At 40.5% G+C, this 21365-nt stretch overlaps 3 protein-coding genes across 9 annotated transcripts in view; 2 read left to right on the top strand and 1 right to left on the bottom strand.

The window, feature by feature from the left end:
• Window positions 1–480: 480 nt before the first annotated feature.
• On the bottom strand, window positions 481–5635 carry LOC120733402 (rab5 GDP/GTP exchange factor-like). Of its 2 annotated transcripts, none has more exons than XM_040031563.1 (9): window positions 5338–5635; window positions 3933–4109; window positions 3606–3733; window positions 2763–2914; window positions 2612–2681; window positions 2394–2529; window positions 2167–2261; window positions 1609–1865; window positions 481–1513 (listed from the first exon to the last, which is right to left on the bottom strand). In XM_040031563.1, the coding sequence occupies exons 2-9, from the start codon at window positions 4088–4090 to the stop codon at window positions 1127–1129; spliced, it is 1383 nt and encodes a 460-aa protein (XP_039887497.1). In that variant the 5' UTR covers window positions 4091–4109; window positions 5338–5635; the 3' UTR covers window positions 481–1126. The 2 variants fall into 2 exon arrangements, with proteins under 2 accessions (XP_039887497.1, XP_039887496.1); XM_040031562.1 differs by having other exon boundaries at window positions 3933–4106.
• Window positions 5636–6326: 691 nt separating this feature from the next.
• Window positions 6327–18429, top strand: cfap251 (cilia and flagella associated protein 251). Of its 5 annotated transcripts, XM_040031556.1 has the most exons (21): window positions 6327–6522; window positions 6600–6859; window positions 6936–7076; window positions 7250–7359; window positions 7447–7555; window positions 9369–9449; window positions 9543–9620; window positions 9712–9753; window positions 9854–10074; window positions 10169–10342; window positions 11178–11428; window positions 11527–11678; window positions 11807–11983; window positions 12101–12285; window positions 12373–12487; window positions 12670–12833; window positions 12935–13025; window positions 16981–17124; window positions 17199–17427; window positions 17547–17654; window positions 17748–18429. In XM_040031556.1, the coding sequence occupies exons 2-21, from the start codon at window positions 6665–6667 to the stop codon at window positions 17873–17875; spliced, it is 2895 nt and encodes a 964-aa protein (XP_039887490.1). In that variant the 5' UTR covers window positions 6327–6522; window positions 6600–6664; the 3' UTR covers window positions 17876–18429. The 5 variants fall into 5 exon arrangements, 4 of the variants coding, with proteins under 4 accessions (XP_039887490.1, XP_039887489.1, XP_039887491.1 ...); XM_040031555.1 differs by having other exon boundaries at window positions 6327–6859; XM_040031557.1 differs by lacking the exon at window positions 17748–18429 and having other exon boundaries at window positions 6327–6859; window positions 17199–17229; window positions 17318–17427.
• Window positions 18430–18592: 163 nt separating this feature from the next.
• The window catches only part of LOC120733401 (MLX interacting protein), a 31421-nt gene continuing 28648 nt past the window's right edge, over window positions 18593–21365 (top strand). For both annotated transcript variants that reach the window (XM_040031561.1, XM_040031560.1), the window contains exon 1: window positions 18593–19146. In XM_040031561.1, coding sequence (XP_039887495.1) covers window positions 18824–19146 — 323 coding nt within the window. In that variant the 5' untranslated portion in view covers window positions 18593–18823. The remainder of the gene's footprint in view (window positions 19147–21365) is intronic.

Below are 21365 nucleotides of genomic sequence, written 5' to 3'. Positions count from 1 at the left end.
CCTCCTGATGATGCAGTAATGCTGGTTGTAAATAACAGTTTTGAAGTTGCAAGAGATTATCACTATTTTTGCCCTCACCAAAACTAAACAAAATATTAGTGCGAAGCTTTTTTGAGTACTTTATTTTTCCTGTATACCAATTTATTTATTTTCCAAAATAGCTACTAACAGTTTTTTTTAATCATATAAGATGCAGACAGTTATTGCTACTAGAATCTCAGCATGAATTTGAAACCTTTCAGTTTTCCATTTATATGATAAAGTTTTGTTTTGTTTTTTTAATAAAAAAAAAAAAGTTAAAGCTTTTAATGGAAATTAGTAAAGGAGGACCAGGTTTGGACTATCAGTCATTGGACTGAGTCATTTCAACATCTGACACCTGTCTGACTTTCCAAAAAGCCAAGTTTCTAAAACTTCTCTGTTGGCAATATGGCAAATAATCATCAGCTTTAGTGAAGGAAAACACCCAAACACATTACATTCAATCATGTGTCACCTTTAATATATTAGATACATACAATCACAGATCTTTAGATGAAGCCCTTGGATTTTTTTCAGAAATCTTTCTAGAGCTGTAAACAACGTGCAGCTTGTGCATGCTAAACATTTTTTGCACCCACGTGCTGAGAACAAATACACAGCTTTCACAAATACACCCCTGACTTTTAGTCAAGAACAGTCACACCAACTTGTCCTGTAGCCTACTTTGGAATTTCAGAGCAGCATACATAAAGGCACAATGGTATAAAACTATTCAAAATTATCATAGTGAATAAGTATTGTAAAGTGTTTGTTCTACATCTGTAAGTGCTGTGTACCCCGAGTGCTTAAATGGTACATATGAGATCTCTTATTGGAAAATGGAATGTGATTTATTGGCTCAATGCTTAAATTGGACAGATGGGCAAATAATTTGGACTAAAGTCATTAAAACCTCTGTGAACGTTGTGTTACTGCATGCATAAAGTTTCCTTCATCTTCAGCTGGCTTACAAATACCCTACTCCTGCATTGGGAGCATGTGCAAATGTGGCACTGGAAAGTACGCTTCATTTGTCCTGCAGCCTACAAATGTTAGTGCTGACGATTAAAGTCAAGTGCCAGATTAGCTCTATTAATAGAAATGCCTAACAGCCTGTTTCCCTCAAACCTCCGTCTTGATCCTCAAGCACCAGCACTGACTCCTCCTTATTATCCTGAGTGGACAACAAAACCTCCTTCTGAGCAGTTATCTCCTTCTGAGCCAGGACAAATTGGCTTCTGGTCTCGTCCAGCTGTGAATGAACTTCTTGCACCCACTTTTGTAGCTGCGCATTGAGAGCATCCATACCTTGGTCCAGCTTCTCCTGCCTGCCTTTAAGGTCTTCTAGCAGGTTCTGTGTGTCACTGATCACCTGCTGCCTCCTATTTAATGCACAGGGAGTACGCTGACCCAGCATGTAGCCTTCAAACTCTTCTGGACTGAGGCTGAGTGCCGGCCCATCCAGCTTTTCAATGAAGGCCACAGCACAGGACTAAATAAAGAGATGCGGACACCCGTATGAGTTATTAACATGTCTAACAACACCCTGTGGTGTATGATGGGTGAGGAACTTTTCAGTCAACTCACCAAATTTGTGAAATAGTAGCCGCTCTCTCCTGCCATCAGACTGTGAGGGAGCCCAAAACGAATCACGTATTGCATGTTGGAGTGGAGGCGAGGCGGATTGGCCTTCAGCACCACGTAAACCAGGCTTGACAAGAAGTCATCAGCATTAGCAGGCTCACTGTTTGAGCGGGAAAGGGCTTCGAAGACATGCTGGCTGCATTTGGAAACGCACGCGAGTTTGTCTTGAGGTGCTCGTTTGGCATCCATTTCGATTATGGCTGTGGGAAAAATAAAGGCTGGAACTCATTTCAAATGTTATGACATTGACAAAATATGCCTCCCTTTATCATTAAAGTAACAGTTTTTCATTTTGGGAAATGCACTTTTTCTTTTCTTATGTCAGGGAGTTAAATACGAGGCTGCAGTTGGCAAGCCTGGACCCGTACACAGGTAATATGTTACCAGCATCAAAGTTGCTCATGACATGAATCTTTTGATGCAATTTTTAGATAAGAAAGCAAACAAATGCATTTCCCACCATGTCAAACTGCTCATTTAAGTATTGAGATTTTAAATCACCAGTTATAGCAGGCAGAAAGGGGTCGCCTGTGACAGAGACCTTTTCATCAGGAAAAGGTACGCCTAGCATCTGCGGCGTAACCCAGTTCAAAGAACTGCAAATAAGAGACATTAGTTATAAAAAAACAAAAACACAAAACTTCTAATCCTGACTTTTAACTCAGGATTAGAAGTTTGGGTTTTTATTCCATGATGGGTAAAACCAAAACAAAACACAGCTGATGTACCGGATCCTTCTCTGGAGAGCCAGGTCCTTCTGTTCATCATCACAGCTGTCATGGCAGAAAACCCATTTGTGCAGCCGTGTCATTATTAACTTCTCTACATGCTCCATTATCTGAGTGACCTGAGCTTCAGGAAAACCTGAAAACATAAACAGCGATTTAAAAGCCACTTTAAATACAAATATTGCATCATACACAGTTTGGAACAGATCTGTACTCACTGCTAAAATATTCAGCAAAAGACTGATAAAAATCCTGCACGAGGTCTGACTGCTTCTGCACCGGCAGATCCTGCAAAGATGACGTGAATCGATGATCAGGATGCCTCTAGCTCGTGACATAATTGTCGTGTTAGATGCTTAAACTGCTTACATGGTATGCCTCCATTGTGTTGAGAAAAGCTGTACAGCGGGACTGCAAGCGCTGGGAAGGAGGACTCCGAAGTATCTTTAGGAAACCAGTGAAGTCTCCAGGCTCAAGGTTTTCGTAGGCTTTTAACACATTTGCACGGCTTTCAGAAGACTCTGGAGGGACAAATAGTCAAAAGGTGAAGAGGCAGCAAAATCCAAACAGATAGCCAGATAATCTAATCCAGGGGTGAGGGAACTCTAGGCCTCAAGCGCCAGTGTCCTGCAGGTTTTAGATGTGTCCTTGATCCAATACAGCTATATAATATGGGTAAATTACATCCTTAACATGTCTTGAGGTTCTCCAGAGGCCTGGTAATACTATATATAGTATATAGGTATGTATAATTTGGATGTGTACAAAAGACCAAAACAGTATATATAGTGCATTCTGGTTCAGCAGAAGGTATGGTGGATGTTTATGTACAGTGATTATTAGTAAAGTCTGTTGCCTTATTCTCTGCATTTTGCTGGGGGGGGTTTTCTTACAGACAGCAAAAATACTGAGTGAAGGTTAAAACTTTTACCTTCATGGACTTAATGACAATGTTTAGAGGAAGAATTCTGGCTTTCTATTCAGAGGAGCTGGGTAATATTAAGTTATTCTTCTTTTTGAGTATTTCAGAGAGACAGGATTGCAGAAAAAAAGTAAAAAAGGCCACCTTGGTTGGTGTGACAGAGGAGGATGCTTGGACAAGGTGAAATGGAGGCAGCTGATCTGCTGTGGCAACCTCAAATGGGGCTAGCTGCTGTAACTGGCTGTTGACCTAATAATGACTTTAAGAAAACCACAAAACTAAAGTTTTACCTTGAGGTTTTGGAGGCGATGGGCTGCCCCAGAACAGTCTTCTCACTGTGTTAATTCGACGACCTTTCTCAATGTTTTTCTTCTCCTCAAATTTGGAGAATGTGGGGAGCGTTCCATCACTGCGCGGTCTATGAGGAATGAAAGGATTAGACATCTCTGTCCCGAGCTGAGAGACAGAAAACAAATGGAAGGTCTCTCTATCTGTATTTAGACTGATGCGTTATACCCTCACATATCCAGATGTCATATTAAAGGGCAGTATTCTCACATACATTTTCAATATACTTTAACATAATGAGCAAACGTAACAGCGTGAATAAAGTTTACCTAATTTCTTCTCTCGGGGTTCCAGCGGCCCGTGCCCTCTCTCTCCAGCACTTTGAGCACAAACCCTGCCATGCTGGGTTTCCATAGTAACCACAGGCGTTCTTACAGAGCAGCTCCTCCTGAGAAACTCTGATTCCTCTCTGTTTATCCATCCACATGTCTTTTATATGCTACCTGCTAGACGTACAATTCAGCTTTAGAGCACAAAAAAAGTAAAGTTCCACTATACTTATCATCATAATTATTATACTTAACTACTCAATATTTGTCTTATAAAAAATGTCAGTAATTTTAAAGAAAGCTCAGTTGTGTGTTTGAAACTATAGCCTGGTTATGCGTACCACAGCCCAACACCCTGTGAAAATATATATTAAAAAAAAAAAAAAAAAAAAAAAAAACTCAACCAAGTCTCATTTTATGATTCTGGATGACCACATAATGTCAGAATTGCAGTGACGCAAAGAACATTAAACTGAACAACTAAAACTGATAAATATAAGATTGGAAAAATGTCCAAATTCCATTTTGGCACAGGGTCAGAAAACATTAATGCATGGATCCATCTTGCCTTGTATCAATTGTTCAGGCTGGTGGTGCTGTGCAAACTTTGAACCTTAGTGCCGACTAAGCATTGCTTAAACACCACAGCATAACTGAGTATTGTTGCTCACCACCTCCATCCCTCTATGACCACAGTGTTCCTATCTTCTGATGGGACAGACAACACACCATTTCACAAAGCTCAAATCATCACAAACTGGTTTACTGAACACGACAATGCGTTCACTGTACTTGAGTGGGCTCCACAGTCACCAGATCTCAATCTAATAAAGCACCTTTGGGATGTGATGGAACGGGAGATTCACATCATAGATGTGCAGCTGACAAATCTGCAGCAACAGTGTGATGCTGTCATGTCAATATGGACAAAAATCTCTGCGTAATGCTTCCGGTTCAATGCTGAATCTATAGCGTGAAGCATTAAGGCCAATCTGATTGCAAAAGGGAATCCAAGCCGACACTAGCAAGGTCTACTTAAAGTGTCCAGTGAGTGAAAAATATCCTAAAATATCCTAGTATCCTAAGACGTCTTATACATTTCTATGGCGCTGAGAGTTAACTAACTTTTTCGGCAGTATCGAGTACTATTGCAAAAAGCTATAGCCTCGTGGTAACATTTTATTCAAAACTTTTCAATGAAGGCATAATGTCTAATCCCCGAGTGTATAAGAGTTGGGTGTTAGCCGTTAGCATCTCAAGCTGGAGCGGCTGACTGTCAGCTGAGGGGGATTGGCGACAAGAACCGCTGGCTAATGCTAATGCTAGTACCAACTAAAAGCGAGTGACCAGTCAATCATTAAATCAGTCACCAAAACCTCGTTTTAAACACAACCGTCAGTCTCACCTGTCAGCTGATAAAACCATTACCAGCCCCAGCTGTTATCTTATCAAAGCGCTCCTTTACTTTCTGGAGTCGTCACAGTCATAAACGCTTCATACTGATAACGAGAACCTTTCAGACCTCAGTTGAAGACATTTAGTAAGAAAAAACGAAAGGCTAAGAACAGGTAGCAAACATTAATAACGCCCAGTGGCACGAAACAGAACCAGAAAGTCCGCCGCTTCTAAAGCCGTGCAACCGGAAAAACCATCCAGAAGGAAACCGTGAAAGTACAGGTATTTGGACACCGTGTCGACCCTTCAAAGTAAAAGCTTTATATATACCGAGCATCTGTAGATTTCAAAATAAAACATCCTTTTGGTTAATGCGATCTCGAATTATTATAGTTAATAACCACATAATCTTGTCTATCGTGGCTTTTATCTTAAAAAAAAAATACATAATCAAATAATGGAATAATTGTCAACTAATTAAAATTACAAAAAATATTTAAATACATAATTATTTTATTTAAAAACATATTTAATCATGTCACTATTTGATTAAATATGATACAGTGCATCGTGAGTTTATTTTATCTGTCAACCTCACAGATCATAAATGTCAGGGGGCAGGGCTAAGTGAACTGGTTTGTGTTTGTATAAAACAAGCAGCTGTTAGTAGATCACCCACAGAGCTTTCCAAACCAAATCTATCCCATAAGGGCATATATGACAGCTTTGACCACTCAGTTTTTATTGGGTTTCTTGCATGGAGCACTGTTCAGAACCTGTGATACATCAATTAGAACTGGAGCAACTATAATAATTTTTATTTCATAATCTTTTAAAGGCAATTGAATTTTTTTTGTTGACAATTGTTTTCATTGGAATGTCTATACTAAACTTATTTAGGACATTCCTGGCTTACTATGAGCACCAAAGAAAGTACAATGTTTATTTTTTTGACAGTAATTATCCTATAAGTAATGTAACAATTACAATAAATAAACATATTAAATGACCAGAAAGATCCTCCTGGTGTTTTCATATCGAAAGGAAAGCATTTCCCCCCACCTTTAATGCTTTCGAGTGCTTTTGTGACTATCATGCTTTTAATTTGAAAAGGCTCATCCGTTGATCTTCTGTAACTAGGCAACGAAACGCTTCCCTCCAAGTAGCAGCCAGACAGAACAGACGAAAACTTTTGGTAGGAATACAATTTAAAAGAGCAAATATCGAATAGAGCTTAAATGTGTTGTTTTTCTGTTACTATTTGGCCTACAGTTAATTTAGGGCAAGGATAATAAGGAGAAGGCTTATACAAGTACCAAAAGGTAAGGTTAATCATAATGGAGCCACCCACAAGCTATGAAGCTGAAAAGCACCCATTAGTGGGACAAGAACAGGACAGGGGAGAAGCGGGTAAGGATAAAGAAAAGGAAAACTCTGACATACCAAGGAGGACTGGGCAGTCTCAAGTCTACACTGCAACTAGAGACACACTTTTCTCAAAGAAGACAACTGATGCTGAAGCACATGTACTGGTAAGTATGTCCCAATCAGTGTTTATATTTGAGTGTAATTTGAAAGTATTTGTCCCTAAACCTGTCCTTCATCCAGTCACTAGATTTCATCTGTGGCATGAGCCCTGCTCTTCCCGTTTTCACTCTGCAAGACCAGGATGAGCTGGTTTTGCTCTATGCTGCGGCTCATGTTGGGATTATTTACAATCACACCTCAAAGTCCCGGCACATGCTTAAGGTAAAAATCACTTCAGCTTTTTGAACAATGTAAGAGTAAGTCATTGCTTTAAGTTGCAATAAACAGTCTGAGAAATCAGATCATGTTAGCCTGGGTTTTCATGTTAAATGTTCACAGTATATATCTTTTCATAACAGGTGTGCAGATTTATATATTCTCCTTAATGTCTTCAGGGGCACTCCCACTCCATTTCATCTATGTGTGTGAGTGAAGACAGACGCTGGATTGCAACAGCAGACCGGGGACCAAATGGCATGGTGATCATATGGGACTCCTACTCTGGGTATCTCTTCATTCTTCACACATTGAGGCATTTTCACTGCATTAACCTTGCTCTCAATGGTAACCACCTATTTGATAAATGTTACAGTATTCCTGTGAACACGTTGTTTGACTGTCACCCTGACGCCGGTGTCATAGCAATAGCGTTTTCAAGCGACACAAAACATCTGGCAACACTTGGGACAGAAGAATTTCAAGTAAGTATGGCAGCTCAGGGATGTCACAATATCAAATTTCCACCGAGCTATTGTGCTGGCAAAAAATACAAATAAAAAATAAATCACTGTAATCATAATATGTGTATGGAAAATAAAAAATGATAGCAGCATCAGTAAAATGTATCTAAATTAATCGCTCTTTTTTAAATTTGTTTTTCTAATATTTCAATGAAACTACATTTTAGTCATTTTAGGTCATTTTTATAAGAGTCATATCACCATGTAGGATTGGCAGTCATATGGAAAAGAAGGTCTCGCAGGACGGTTTCTGTGAAAAAATAAGTACACCCCATGAATCGGTGGCTTTTAGAACCACCTTTAGTAGCAATACCCATTTTCTGTATGACTTTATCAGTCTCTTGCATTATTGTGGAAAACTTTTGACATTGAGGTTTGTGGGTATTCATTTATTCACCACTCTCTTAAGGTCCCAGCACAGCATTTTAATCAGGTTGAGGTCTGGACTCTGACTAAAAACTTTGACCAAACTTTGACATTATGACCTAAAATCTCCACTTAGGTCTCATCTGTCCAAAGAACATTGTTACATAAGTCTTGTGATTTGTTCGGATGCAACTTTGCAAAACTAACCTGTTTTGCCATGTTCTTGTTAGAAGAGAAGAGGCTTTATCATGACAGCCCTTCTAGACCAGCCACACTTGATCAGTCTTTTTCTAATTTTCTAAATATAGCATTTATCATGCAAACCAAGGACTTTAGAGTCTCCGATGTAGCTCTTGGGTTTTTTTGCAGTTTCTCTGAGCAGGGGTGGATTTGCTGAGACATCCATTCCTGGGAAGACTGTGAGACTGTATTAATACAAACCTAACCTGAAAGTTCCAGACCAGCAAACTGCCAAAACTTCTCCTGTTACAGAGGTGCTCACACTTGATGAGGATCAGTTTATCAAAAGCATTTGATAAGCATATAGTTTACAGCAAAGATTATTAGATTAGATTTACATTTCATATTATATCTATATTTCTACATTTATCTGTCTATATTTATATAATATCTCTATCATCACCTGGCTGCTAAAGCAGTAAGTGTGCACTTTCTTTTTCACATGACTGCAGCTGGTCAAAACAAGTTATAGCGCATGCAAGGTCTCCCTTTTAGTTACATTTTAATACCAGACTAATCTTCTAGCCCTGTTATTTCCTGGTCAAAAGAAATGTCTAATATAGGCAAATTTCAACATTTGTAAGTATAGACTGTGAAATGTTGACAGTTTGGCCATATCGCAATGATGAAACAATTTTAGTGAAAAAGTGAACCAAATAGTGCGATTTTTGACCCCCTCCTATGCAATCATGAGGCGTGTAGCTCAGAGAATGCTGCTGATGTGGAAGGTAACATTTTGTATGGCTTATTTAAATATACTGCAGCTATTACACAAAAAAAAGCTGATTCTGAGGATGTTTTGTGAGAAAACTTTACACATTGTATGCTGTCCTTTTCACACAAAATGGTGTAAGTCAGTTATTTAACCAGAATTGTCCAAACGTATACAAAATTACAATTACATAGTTATTTATACTATTATCACATTTTATTTTACATATAACAGTTACACTGACACCCACAGTTTAGATACACCTAAAAAGAAAAGAAGTTACTGCTGAGATTATGAAACATGCTCTTCACCAAAAGGGAAATTTTATATTAAGCAACACTTCCTGGTCTTAGAAACACTTACATACAAACACAATAGGACAAACAGTGCCTGTATGGTAAAAGCAAACTTTTCATGAACTGACAATCTGCTTAAATTATATGGCGATCTTTTCAGCGTGTGTGCATTTGGGACTGGACCAATGAATCAGAACAGCCTTTGTGGTTTACCGAGCTCAATCCTAAATATGGTTTTCAGGTAAATATGCTTTCTCAGTATGTGAATAGCACCATTGCTTTATGGAAACGGCACTGTGGTGAACAGATGTTGAAGTGTTAAGCTGTTTTTCAGGATTACATCATGTTTAGGCTGAAGAATAGCTCTCAGCTGCTCAGCAGCAGTGAAAGTCATGTGTTATTCTACAGCAGCGTGAGTTCAGCTGTTCAGTTTTTTTTTTTTTTAAAGCGTAGTACAACTGTTATGTATTTATTGTGATAGTGATAGACTCATCCTTTTTCAGGCAAGTGGAAGTCTGCAGTACACTGACCTGAAGTTCAAGAAGGTGAAGATAATCTTCTAAATTTGAAGTTGTTATTAAACTGTCTGTCTCATTATGTAACTGAATAAATTGATTTGTGTTCTGGTGTGTTTTGCCATTACAGTTCAATAAGGAAACCAGTGGTGCTGCTGAATTTACTTTGGACCGCTCTGAAAACTTTGGTGTGGCAAATATGTCTCTCAGTCGGTCTGTGTTTCACTGGGAAGAGCCTAAGATCTTAATAGCCTCTGGAGGTGTTGTTGTTGAGTGGCTTGTGAAAAAAGACACGGCCAATCGAATCAACCTCCAGCAACAGCAAATCACTGTTCTGGCCGTCACTGACAGGTGGGCACAGCAAGAAATATTGTCTGTTGTTGCATGTGAGTTGTGACCTGCATTTACCAGTTCCTAATCTATCTTTGTCTGTATGCTTGCACAGCTGCATCGTAACTTGCAATACTGAAAGCCACATCTGCTTTTACAATGGCAAATTCACCCTGCTCGCTTGGTACACTGATTTAAATCTGGATGCCATTGTTTCTATTTCATTTTCCAAAGAGTGGATAAGGAGGCAGCAGGAGTACAGACTGGATTCCAAACCCTTAATTACCAGGTATACAAATTTACTCTACTACAGTGTTCAGCCTAAAGAGCCACTGAACCAGTAGATCAGACTTTTACTGGCCATAAAGGAGACACCAGTCTGATTACTTTCTATACTCAAGTACATATAAATCTACCAATAATATTTGCTATTTTATATTATAAATCTAAAGCTTGATGCACTGTAGTAACCACTGCTTCCCTTTTTAGATTCAGCCCTGTACGTTGCAGGTACCATTGCTAGAGAGAGATGGATTTATTTCTGTCAGCACTCAGCAAAAATACAAGATAGACAGACAGCTTCTATTTTACCTACTTCTCCTTATATGAGTTTGTGGTACTGCTATGTTTAACAAACTTGTGGTGGACAGGAGCAGACAAAACTGTGGCTTATTTTAAAAAACAGCTGAAAAATTCATCAGTTTAGACAGGCGTTTGGGTAATGTTTTTGTGTAATATGTTTTGGGTTTTTTTTGTCTGATGTATTTTTTACATTCCCTGTAAAGTACTTTGTAACAGATTCCTGGCTTTAAAAGTGCTATGTAAATAAATTTTACTTACTTACTTTACTTACAAAAAGTTCACTTTTCTTCTTTTAATTTATGTGCAGAGGTAGTTTAAAGAGATTAAAAGAAAATAATAGTGAGCATCCATTCATGTTCACAGAGGAATTGATCTGTGCTGGCCAATCAACATAGGCCACACACTTTTTTACTGGCTCAAAGCCATCAGGACACTTGTTATGTTGAACCCGATACTATATCTTCACGCTGAACTGTTTTACACAGCATAATGAAAATACAGATTATACATTTTTAGGCAAGCTGACCTGTCTTTTTCTGCAGGAACTTCACTGTGACCACTGTCAGTCACAGAGTTGTGCATGTGAACGCAGAGAGCCTCATCACTCGAATTGTGCTGGACGAGGATTATGAGCCTATACATGCACTGACATGCCACCCCAGTCAGTCAGCTGTGGTCACTGGGAACCACGGAGGCATTTTAGAAATGTGGGACTATAGCAGCAAAGTACGCAGTGGTAGAAAGGTCTTTAAGACAGAGAAGCAGATTCAGTGTGTCACATTTGACCCTAAAGGTAAGGTCAGACTATGTTTAAAAAGAAAAGTGCTTCCATATCCTCAGTGTGTAAAAGCTGCTGTTAGATTTTGTTTGTCACATTTCATTTCTAAACAGGATTATATCTGGCTGTTGGTTTTGCAAGTGGAGCTGTTCACATACTGAATGCCAGAACCTTAGAGAGTGAACAAGAGGAAGCTTTACATTACACCAAAGACAGCATCCAACTCATCACCTTCTCCTCAGACTCAAAATATCTCGCCACTGCGGTGAGTGAGAGAACTGTGTGGATTGGAATTTGTTATAATGTATTGAGTTTTGTTAGAGCTGTCATTGTTACAGAAACATTTTTTGTTGTTGTTGTTGTGAGATGATTTATGATTTGCGCGTCTGTCAGGATGCTGGAAAAGCAGTGTCAGTGTTTCACTTGATCACCAAAGAAGGCTCTTTACCTCAGTGGATGCATTTGGGTAGGATCCACTCTCACTACAAGCCCATCAAAGATCTTCTTTTTGGGGTTCACCTGGACAGCACCCAACCCAGACTACTCTCTCTGGGAATGGACTGCCAACTGGTTAGTCTACCTGGTCTAAGTTGCAACACTCTTGTCTACTTTAGTGTTTTCTGCAGCTGTTTTTGACACGATAATGGTACACGCAAATCTCTGTGATTGTGTGGAACTGAATAAAAGGTGGAGTACGACCTGGAGAACAGCAGCGTGGACCGGCTTGTCATCTTAAGCTCGGAGCGCATTGAGCAAAGCGGCGTGCCAATGTGCATGACTTGGTATCCTCCCCTAACAGCAGAGCAGTTTCTCCTCATCATCACAGATCAATATAAGATGAGGCTTTTCAACAGCACAACAAAGATGTGCAGGTCTGCAAAATACTGTAACAAGATCAGTCAGATGTTGTGTCACAGCAAAATACTCACGCATCTCTATTACATGTTTTACAAAAACAGAAAGACCCTTCAAGGCCCAACATATGGCTCTCCAATTAAAAAGATAGTTGTTCTTCCCAAGTCTGAAAAAGCTGATACAAACTCATATTACCTGGCGTTCATCACAATGGAAAAGGTCAGTGTTTGCAGTATTTTACTGACAAATGTTTGACTTTCATTTCCACCAAATGGTGTGTCTTGTTTAAATTCCTGCAGTCAACTGAATACAGAAGTTTTTTGTGTCTTTCTTTTCTCTAATCAAATTGTCATCACATCGACAGTGATACTGTCATGAAGAGTATTTTGTATTTTCTTTAGTTGGGTCTCCAGATTCTGCCACTGGATGGGAACCCCTACAAGTCGAATGCTTTGATCTGCCATTCAGCAGGAGTGTCTGCGTTTGCCTGCTCCTATGATGGCAGATTCATTTTCACTGCAGGAGGAGCAGACTGCACAGTCCTCTCATGGGAAATAAACTTGAAGTATGTTTTTTTTCTAAATAGCAACCTTGTAATCAGTCGAAATGAAAGAGCAGTATAATGATGTTTCCTGAAATTTGTCTCCTTTCCTGTGATGAATGTAGTGTGCTTGAGGCAGCAGCCGCTTTGGGTGGAAAGGACATGGTACCTTTTTACAATCTCTTAGAGGGAGGACGAGATGGCAAGTTCTACAGAGTGAGTAAAATTTTTCCTTTTTCTGCTGAGCTTTAAGTAAACAAGCATAGCATTATTCAGATTTTTTTAGACTGAAACATGTTAGAGGCACACTTACTCAAGTGCTTGTTAATGCAAATATATCAGCTTGGATATGGCAGCAGTGTATGTAGACATGGTCAAGATGATGGTCAAGGCACCCTGCTGAAGGCCAAACTGAGCATCAGAATGGGGAAAAAGGTGATTTAAGTAACTTTGAACATGGCATGGTTGTTAGTGCCAGATGGGCTCATCTGAGTTTTTCAAAAACTGCTGCTCTGCGAGTATTTTCCCACACAACCAATTCTACGGTTCACGGAGACTAAATACCCAGTGAGCGACAGTTCTCTGGGGAAAAAATGTGTTGCTGATTTCCTGAGTCAGAGGAGAATATCAATACTGCTTTGACCTGACAGAAAGGCAACAGTAACTTAAATGACCACTTCTTGCAACGAACGTATGCAGAAGATTAACTCTTTGAAGCAGATGGGCTACAGCAGGACATCCCAATCATCTCCCAGTGTCACAGTGGATCAGGTCAAGAGACAACTGAGGAAGCTTCGCCCCAGGAAGGCAGCAGGCCCAGACAAGGTGCGTCTGAGGATGCTAAAGGCGTGTGCTGCTGAACTTGGGGAGCCGGTACAACGAGTCTTCAATCTCAGTCTGCGACTGGGGAGAGTGCCCGCCCTATGGAAGACATCCTGCATCGTCCCGGTCCTCAAAAGGAACCGGCCCAATGAGCTGAATGACTTCCGACCGGTGGCACTGACGTCACATCTTATGAAGACTCTAGAGCGGCTCCTCCTCAACCTCCTCCAACCACAGGTACAACATGCCCAGGACCCACTACAGTTCGCATACAAGGCGGGTGTCGGAGTGGAGGATGCCATCCTGTACCTCCTGCATAGAACCCACTCACACCTGGATGGGGGAAAAGGCACGGTCAGGATCCTGTTTCTTGACTTTTCCAGTGCCTTTAATACCATCCGGCCTGGCCTGCTTCAGGAAGAACTAAACAGGATGCAGGTGGACCCCTGCCTGGTCACTTGGATCTCCGACTACCTCACTGACAGACCACAGTACATCAGACTGAAGGACATCACGTCTGACACTGTGGTCAGCAGCACAGGAGCACCACAGGGAACTGTGCTGTCCCCTCTTCTCTTCACCCTGTACACCTCTGACTTCTGCTACAACTCTGAATTATGCCATATTCAGAAGTTTGCAGACGACACAGCCATCGTGGGGTGTATCTGGGATGATCAGGAAGAGGAGTACAGAAGTCTGGTGAGGAATTTCGTCACGTGGAGTCACACAAACCACCTGCAACTCAACATCTCAAAGACCAAGGAACTGGTTGTGGACTTCGGGAGGTCCAGAGCAGGTCCACTGCCGGTTCAGATAGAGGGAGAGGAGGTGGAGGTGGTCAACAAGTACAAGTACCTCGGGCTGTGGGTGGACAACAAACTGGACTGGTCATGCAACACAGAGCACCTGTATAAAAAAGCCCAAAGCTGACTGTACTTCCTCAGGAGGCTGAGGTCTTTTAACATCTGCAGGAAGCTCCTGAGGATATTTTACCAGTCAGTGGTTGCTGGAGTACTTTTCTATGCTGTGGTGTGCTGGGGGAGCAGCACAGCAAAGAAGGACTCATCCAGGCTGGAAAAACTGATCAGGAAGGCTAGCTCTGTGGTCGGCATGAAGCTGGACACTCTGGTGACAGTGGCAGAGAAAAGGACACTAAAAAAACTGCTGGACATTATGGACAATGCTGGGCATCCTCTGCACACGGCCATAAACAACCAGAGGAGTCTGTTCAGTGACAGGTTGCTTCTCCCAAAGACAAGAACCAACAGACTTAAAAAAAAACAACCCTCCTTTGTCCCACACGCCATCAAACTGTTTAACTCCTCTCTGGAGGGGAAACAGGAGGACAAAGGAGGGGGGAACAACTAAGCTGTAGTGCCTTTTCACTGTGCAATACTTTTTGTTAATAACCAACGGTGCAATAGACTTCAATACTTGAAATGTGCAATTCCCTTGTATTCTTATTCCTATTTATTCTATTTATCCCTTTTGTATATGCTTTATTTATATATGTCTCTGTATTTATATATGTGTATATATGGTATTCTGCTCACATTCTGTAACTTTGTCAGTGCTGTGCTATTTGGAAACCGAATTTCCCAGAGGAACCCACCTGAGGGATTAATAAAGTTTTATCTTATCTTATCTCTCTTATCTTACAGCAGCTAAAAACCACACCGGGTGCCACTTCTGTCTGCTAAGAACAGGAAATTGAAGCCACAATTCACACAAGCTCACCAAAATTGGACAGGGAAGAAAAATCATCTGATGTCTAATGAGTCTCAGGCAGATGATGCTCAGCTGAGCACCAACCGACTCCACTCTGCCATCTATTCAGCAGTATGTGGACTATAAAACATGGGATAATAAAACTCTTGACCATCTATATGCAGACAGCAGGAATGCATACAAAGCCCCCACCCTGCCCCCAGTAGGTATTTCAGACAACAACCTGGTCCTGTTAAGATCTCAGTATGTCCCTGCTCTTCAAAGACTCCATGTTGCCATGAAGTCTGTGATGAGGTGGATTCAGGAAGCTTGCGAAGTTCTGCTCCATACTCCCCTTCGACAATGCAGAGTCGGACAAGCCACACGGGGATGACATCATCAGAATCGTGGATTGTATCACAAGTTATATAAATTTCTGCAAGGATACCATTGTCCTAAACAGCATGCCCGATGTTCACCTAAGAACAAACCCTGGATCACCATTGACCTGAAAGCCCTAATGAATGAAAAAAGAGGGTTTTCAGTTCAGGAAATAAGAACGAGCAAAAAAGGATACAGTACTGGACCCCCTGTTGCCCCTCCCCACACAGCACCAATCTTAACACCTCATCAGCCATCAAACGTTCTTCCATTTTGTGTTCCTCTGCCATGTCAGTGAGAGACAGGAAGTCACTAAACAAACTGCTCTCAATCATCCGCTCCACACTACAGAGGGACCAGAGCTCATTCTCCCTCAGATTTAGTGCTACCATAAAGAATGCTACAGGAAATAATTCCCACAGTCCTTTATATAACTCCACCATAACTCTTCTTTTTGTGACAGGTGAACACACCTGTCAGGATATAAAAAAAAATTCCAAACACATTTACACACTTTTTGCACTACCTCAGATTACCCCTGAGGTAGTTTTACTTGTAGTTTTAACTTTCAGCAGTTCTGAAAGCAAAAAGTGGTCCAACATGGACGATCAACATGTAACTAATAAAGTGTCCACTGGCATTAATGGCATTATATAATATGGTATTTTGTGCACCAAAAACTACAATACATGTATGTATTTGTTTGATCTCTGGTTGTTAGGCACCTTAATATAAATGTCTTTTTTTTAATTCACGGAGCTCTGTTGTTAAATGTTTATGTATTAATTCTCCTCCTTTTACTTACTATTTTTTCTTTTTAAATTGTGTTTATTTCATTGAGCTATTCTTTTTTTTTTTTTTAAATTTAAACCTACATGACCTACACAATAATTTCCCAACTTTCCCCAAAAAACTTTATTTAATCTAACGGATTCATTGTGCTTTTAATTCTGTTGGTTCTCAGAGAGAAAGGCATATGTGCATGAATTTCGCTTATTTAACTGAAATTTTCTTTAAAAAATATGAGCCTACACTTTTTTATGCATGGCTATACAAAATGAATTTACAGAGAAATATATTTTAAAAAAAATATGGCAACTATTTTGGACATTCGCAACTGAAGACCAATGCACATGGCCACGCATAAAATGTATTTCTAAATAGTACAAGAAAATAAGATAAGTCCTCGCCCTAGTACAAGTTTTAAAACTGTTGTTTACTGTGACATTTTAATCAGTAATGGGAGTTCTTCTGTCTTTAGGAGATGGAGGACTTTTTTTATTACTGCCAAGTCCATCATCAAGGCGTGAACTCGATGGAGAAACGACAAGTGTCTTGCAAAATCCCCTTGTCAGAGGTTTCCTCTCTCATGAGAGCTTTGGGGTACTATCCTACTGAACAAGAGGTAAATTCAGTGAAACTAAAACCGGCACTTAATCTCAACACTTTAATAACAGTTAAACATATTTTCTTCACCAGATAGAAGACATGCAAAATGAAGTTAAGTTCAGTAAGTATGCCGAAACAGGAAAATATGTAAATGACATTGACCTGGAGGAATTTATCAAGCTGTATGTCAACCACCGGCCGGCCTTCAGCATCTCTAGCAGTGATCTGGTTAGAGCTTTTTGGGCCCTTGGGAATGTTGACAGCACAGGACAGCCCGTCCTACAGAGACAAGAGCTGATAGAACTTCTACAGGTTCGAGGTAACGAGAATGATTGGTCAGCATCTTACTGGTTATAAATCTTAATCCTATGGTCCATGTTTTATTGTCAGTTTTTATTGGCTCATCCAACACGTTTGTTATTTTGATATTAAACCCAGGAGAACACATGACAGAGGAAGAGGTGGTGGAGTGTTTCACTGCTCTTTTAGGCCTCGATGATGTGGAGGAGGAGGAGGAAGAAGGAGGGGGACTATCTGAACCTAAAAGTGTGTAATGCAACAACACATACCTCCAAGTCATTACCAAAAAGTTCACATAAATGCTGAGAATAAAATCTTTTTTTCTGTGCATGTACTCAGATGGACATTCAGAGTATACACTGGACTCTGTGATCCCAAGTGAGATATCTGTGGAGACATTCACAGGTCAGATCCTGGGCTTCACGTCCTCAGCAGAGCAGAGCAGCAAGTCTTCCCCTCCAGAGTGATGAACCAAAAACGTCTGCCTGAGAATCTGTGTTTATGACGAGGTTTTAGCTCTGCTGGTCTGTTTAAAGACCAGCAGTATTACTGTAACATGTTATTAACAGAAGGTAGAGTGTAATCTGTGTTTAGCTTAAAATATAAAACATTATATCTTATACTAATACAAAAAGTCAGTTAAGCAGTAGAAAGTTTTTTTCTGTTGATATTTGAGTGTTTCTGATGATAATCGCTTCCACATGTTAAATGTAGAAAATGCATTCTAATAAAGGAAGATTTAAAACAAGTCTTGTTCTCTTTTATCAGCCGCTCCCTTCATAGGTCGCCACAGCGGATCATCTGGCTTCCTAGGATCTTCTGTCAAATCATCCTGCTGCATGTCCTCCTTCACCACACCCACGGATCTTCTCTGAGGTCTTCCTCTTTTCTTTCTACCTTGCAGCTCAATATTCTAAAGCCCTTTTTCTGATATATCACCTATCCTCGCCAAACCATCTCAGACTTGTTTCTCTAACCTTGTCTCTAAACCACTAAACCCGATCCTTAAATTAAAGATATTTTCACAATTCACAAGCGTGATCATTCGTCTTTCCCCGCTGCAGAAACGTGCCTGTGGCTGCAGGGTCTGATTAGTGGGCGGGGCTCTGAGGCGGCCCAATCAGAGGCGCTTTTCGACAGGAACTTCCTGCTCTGGGCAGAGGGTCCAGTGAGCAGCTTGTCGTCAGCTGGTGGTTGAGACTCGTAGCTACGTCAACTCAAGACAACAAGTTAAGTTGGGAGTTTAATGACCGACAGCGAGCTTAGCGATGAGTGAACCGAGGGCCTCGACTCCGCGGCGTAAAGCTGGTGAAGTTTAACGGTCGGCGTGTTCTCCGGAGAGACTCATGAAAGGGAGAGTTTTATTGTTCTAGCTTGCTGGCTAACTTTAGCCATTTGTCTGGTGAGTTATCGACATGGCTATGAGCGAGGTGTCCCTGCGGCACAAATACCGTTGCCCTTCCGCGAGCATAAAGCAGGAGCAGGATGACGACTCGGACACGGAGGAGACTCACCTAGGGCTGAGGAAGGCAGAAGGACTGGAGTCTCAGATCATCCATAGCGGACACTTCATGGTGTCCTCGCCCCACACCGAGCATCCGCCGAAGAAAGGCTACGACTTCGACACTGTCAACAAACAAACGTGTCAGACCTATCATTTTGGAAAAGCGAGCTCGTCGCACTTCTCCATAGACGCCTCACTGACGAAGCTCTTTGAGTGCATGACTCTGGCGTATAGGTAAGTTATGGCGAACTATGTAAACACATGGGGAATATTCATTTTCACTTTAGCTCCTCCTCACCCACTCCTCCACGCTGAGCTTTCCTCTATGTGCAGAGTCAGGCATGGGGCGACTGCATGCGGTCACGAGTCTTCCTTTAACTTCCTGCTCGATGATCATGATTTTGTAGGGAGTGTGGTCCTGGAGATAGTTGTAGAAGCCTTACTTAGATCAAGGAACTAGACACGGAGAAAAAACAAGCCCTGCATCTAATTATGTAGGGATTTAGGTTGAATTGTGTAAATTGCTAAAAAAAAATATCCTCTGCAACTCATATTATACTACATGACATCATCGGGTTGTGAATTTGCAGTATTTTTTATTTTGTAGAAATGTAGGCCACCTTTCCAGTAAGACTACTTTCTTTTGATTGGGTGCTTCTTAAAAAAGTTAGTTAGCACTAACTACTGCAACTCGCATTCACTCAACCACACACACATACAGTGACTTAACTAAGACACACACATCCACTCTACCACCTGAGACAGTTCTACTCTAGTTCTACTCTGTGTGCGTGTGTGTGTGTGTGAAAATGGCCAAGCCACATTGTCCAAAAGACTCACACAGTGTGCAGTACAGTAAATAATACTCAGTACAGTAAATACATGCAAAAATGATGCAACGGAAAAGAATTGGACAAGAGGGACAGGCTGTAAAATTTGACAGGAAGAATGGAAAGACGGGAAACTGTGAGCCAACCCCTTTGGATCGTAATAAACATTTCCCTGTTAAGGCACTTTGGAATTTTTTTGTTTTGTTTGTTTTTTAATTTAATGGTCAGTCTTTTTACAATTCACTCTGGTAATTAAATTGTTCCTACTTAAATTAAGTTGTACCTCATCCCTTCTTACTAACCCCACTGAGTCTTGCAATTTTCCCATCCAGGAACCCTAGAACCAAAAAATCTGGATGCAGGAATCAACTAGATATGTTGTTATGCTGACCCTTGTGCACAGTGGAGGTTTATAAAAGTTTAATTTGTTTTGTGGCAGGCTTATCTACAGTCATGTGAAAGAGGAAGTTTTCACAGGACTCTGTGCAATCCTGTTAAAACCTAAAAACACCCTTACTGCTGCCACAATGAAGGAAAGTAGCAGCCAGGTTTTATAGATCATCAGTAAATGTGAGCACCTTTATGAAAGCAGAAGTTTTGCCAGTTTGCTGGTATAGACATCCCAGAAAACCACAAAGAGCTATGTCTCAGACTCTAAAGGTCTCAGTTGAAATGTCAAATGTTAAAGTTAATGACAGAAATAGAAAAAGACTGAACAAGTATAGCTTGTTTGGACGGCCTGTTCGGAAGAAGTCTCTTCTCTCATTGATAACAGGATGGGAAAACACAGCAGCAAATCAACAACAGAATGTCTGAAAAAGGAAAGGATCAAGGTTTTGCAAATGGCCCAGTCAATGTTCAGACCTCAACCCGATGAAAATGCTGTGGCAGGACTTAGAAAAAACATAAACAAATGTGCATAAACAAATACCTGCAAAGTTCATATAACTGAAGCAACATTGTAATGAAGAGTGGGTGAAAACTTCTCCACAATGGTATGAGTGACTGATAAAATCCTGCAGCAAACAATTACTTGGAGTTAATGCTACAAAAGGTTGATCTACAAGCCGTTGAATCATAGGGCGTAATTAGTCTGTGGGCAGAGTCCTGTAAAAGCGTTCCTTTTCACATGACTGTACTTGTTATTGTTTCAATAAATAGGATTATTGATTGTATGTTTGCATAAAAGCAGTGCTTTTGTGCAGATTTAAAGTAGAAGGTTTAAAGATGGTCCCTATAATGGTACATTATAGTAATAGTGGCCGTACTCATAGTTTTCTGTTTACAGCTATGTTTGAGGTGCCAGTTGCTCAGAGGATTTCCTTTGTCCTGATTATTTAAAGATACAGTTACTGTTCTGTTGTTTTTGTTGTAAGTGATGAGGGTTTATTTGAGCAAAAGGGCATTTACCATTGAAACAGTTGTATATGCTCCAAAAGACTCACACAGTGTGCAGTACAGTAAATAATACTCAGTACAGTAAATAAACAAACAAATGATGGAAAGGAAAAGAATTGGTCAAGAGAGACAGACTGTAAAATTTGACAGGAAGAATGGAAAGACAGGGAAACTGTGATCCAACCCCTTTGGATTGTAGTAAACATTTCCCCGTTAAGGCGCTTT

This window comes from Simochromis diagramma, unplaced genomic scaffold (genome assembly GCF_900408965.1).
Source record: "Simochromis diagramma unplaced genomic scaffold, fSimDia1.1 OVJJ01000284.1, whole genome shotgun sequence".
Lineage (NCBI taxonomy): Eukaryota > Metazoa > Chordata > Actinopteri > Cichliformes > Cichlidae > Simochromis > Simochromis diagramma.
Note: the sequence above shows the minus strand (reverse complement) of the source record. Positions and strands in the feature narration are given on the sequence as shown.

Bases quoted from the DNA above. Each gene is read 5' to 3' on its own strand.
- LOC120733402 (XM_040031563.1), bottom strand. From the start codon at position 4,090: ATGTGGATGGATAAACAGAGAGGAATCAGAGTTTCTCAGGAGGAGCTG. The intron at 2,530-2,611 runs GTGAGTACAGAT...TTATGTTTTCAG, and splicing joins TTTTGCTGAATATTTTAGCA to GTTTTCCTGAAGCTCAGGTC. The intron at 1,514-1,608 runs GTGAGTTGACTG...CTCTTTATTTAG, and splicing joins GCTACTATTTCACAAATTTG to TCCTGTGCTGTGGCCTTCAT.
- cfap251 (XM_040031556.1), top strand. From the start codon at position 6,665: ATGGAGCCACCCACAAGCTATGAAGCTGAAAAGCACCCATTAGTGGGA. The intron at 9,450-9,542 runs GTAAATATGCTT...GCTGTTTTTCAG, and splicing joins ATCCTAAATATGGTTTTCAG to GATTACATCATGTTTAGGCT. The intron at 12,286-12,372 runs GTCTGCAAAATA...TTACAAAAACAG, and splicing joins AGCACAACAAAGATGTGCAG to AAAGACCCTTCAAGGCCCAA.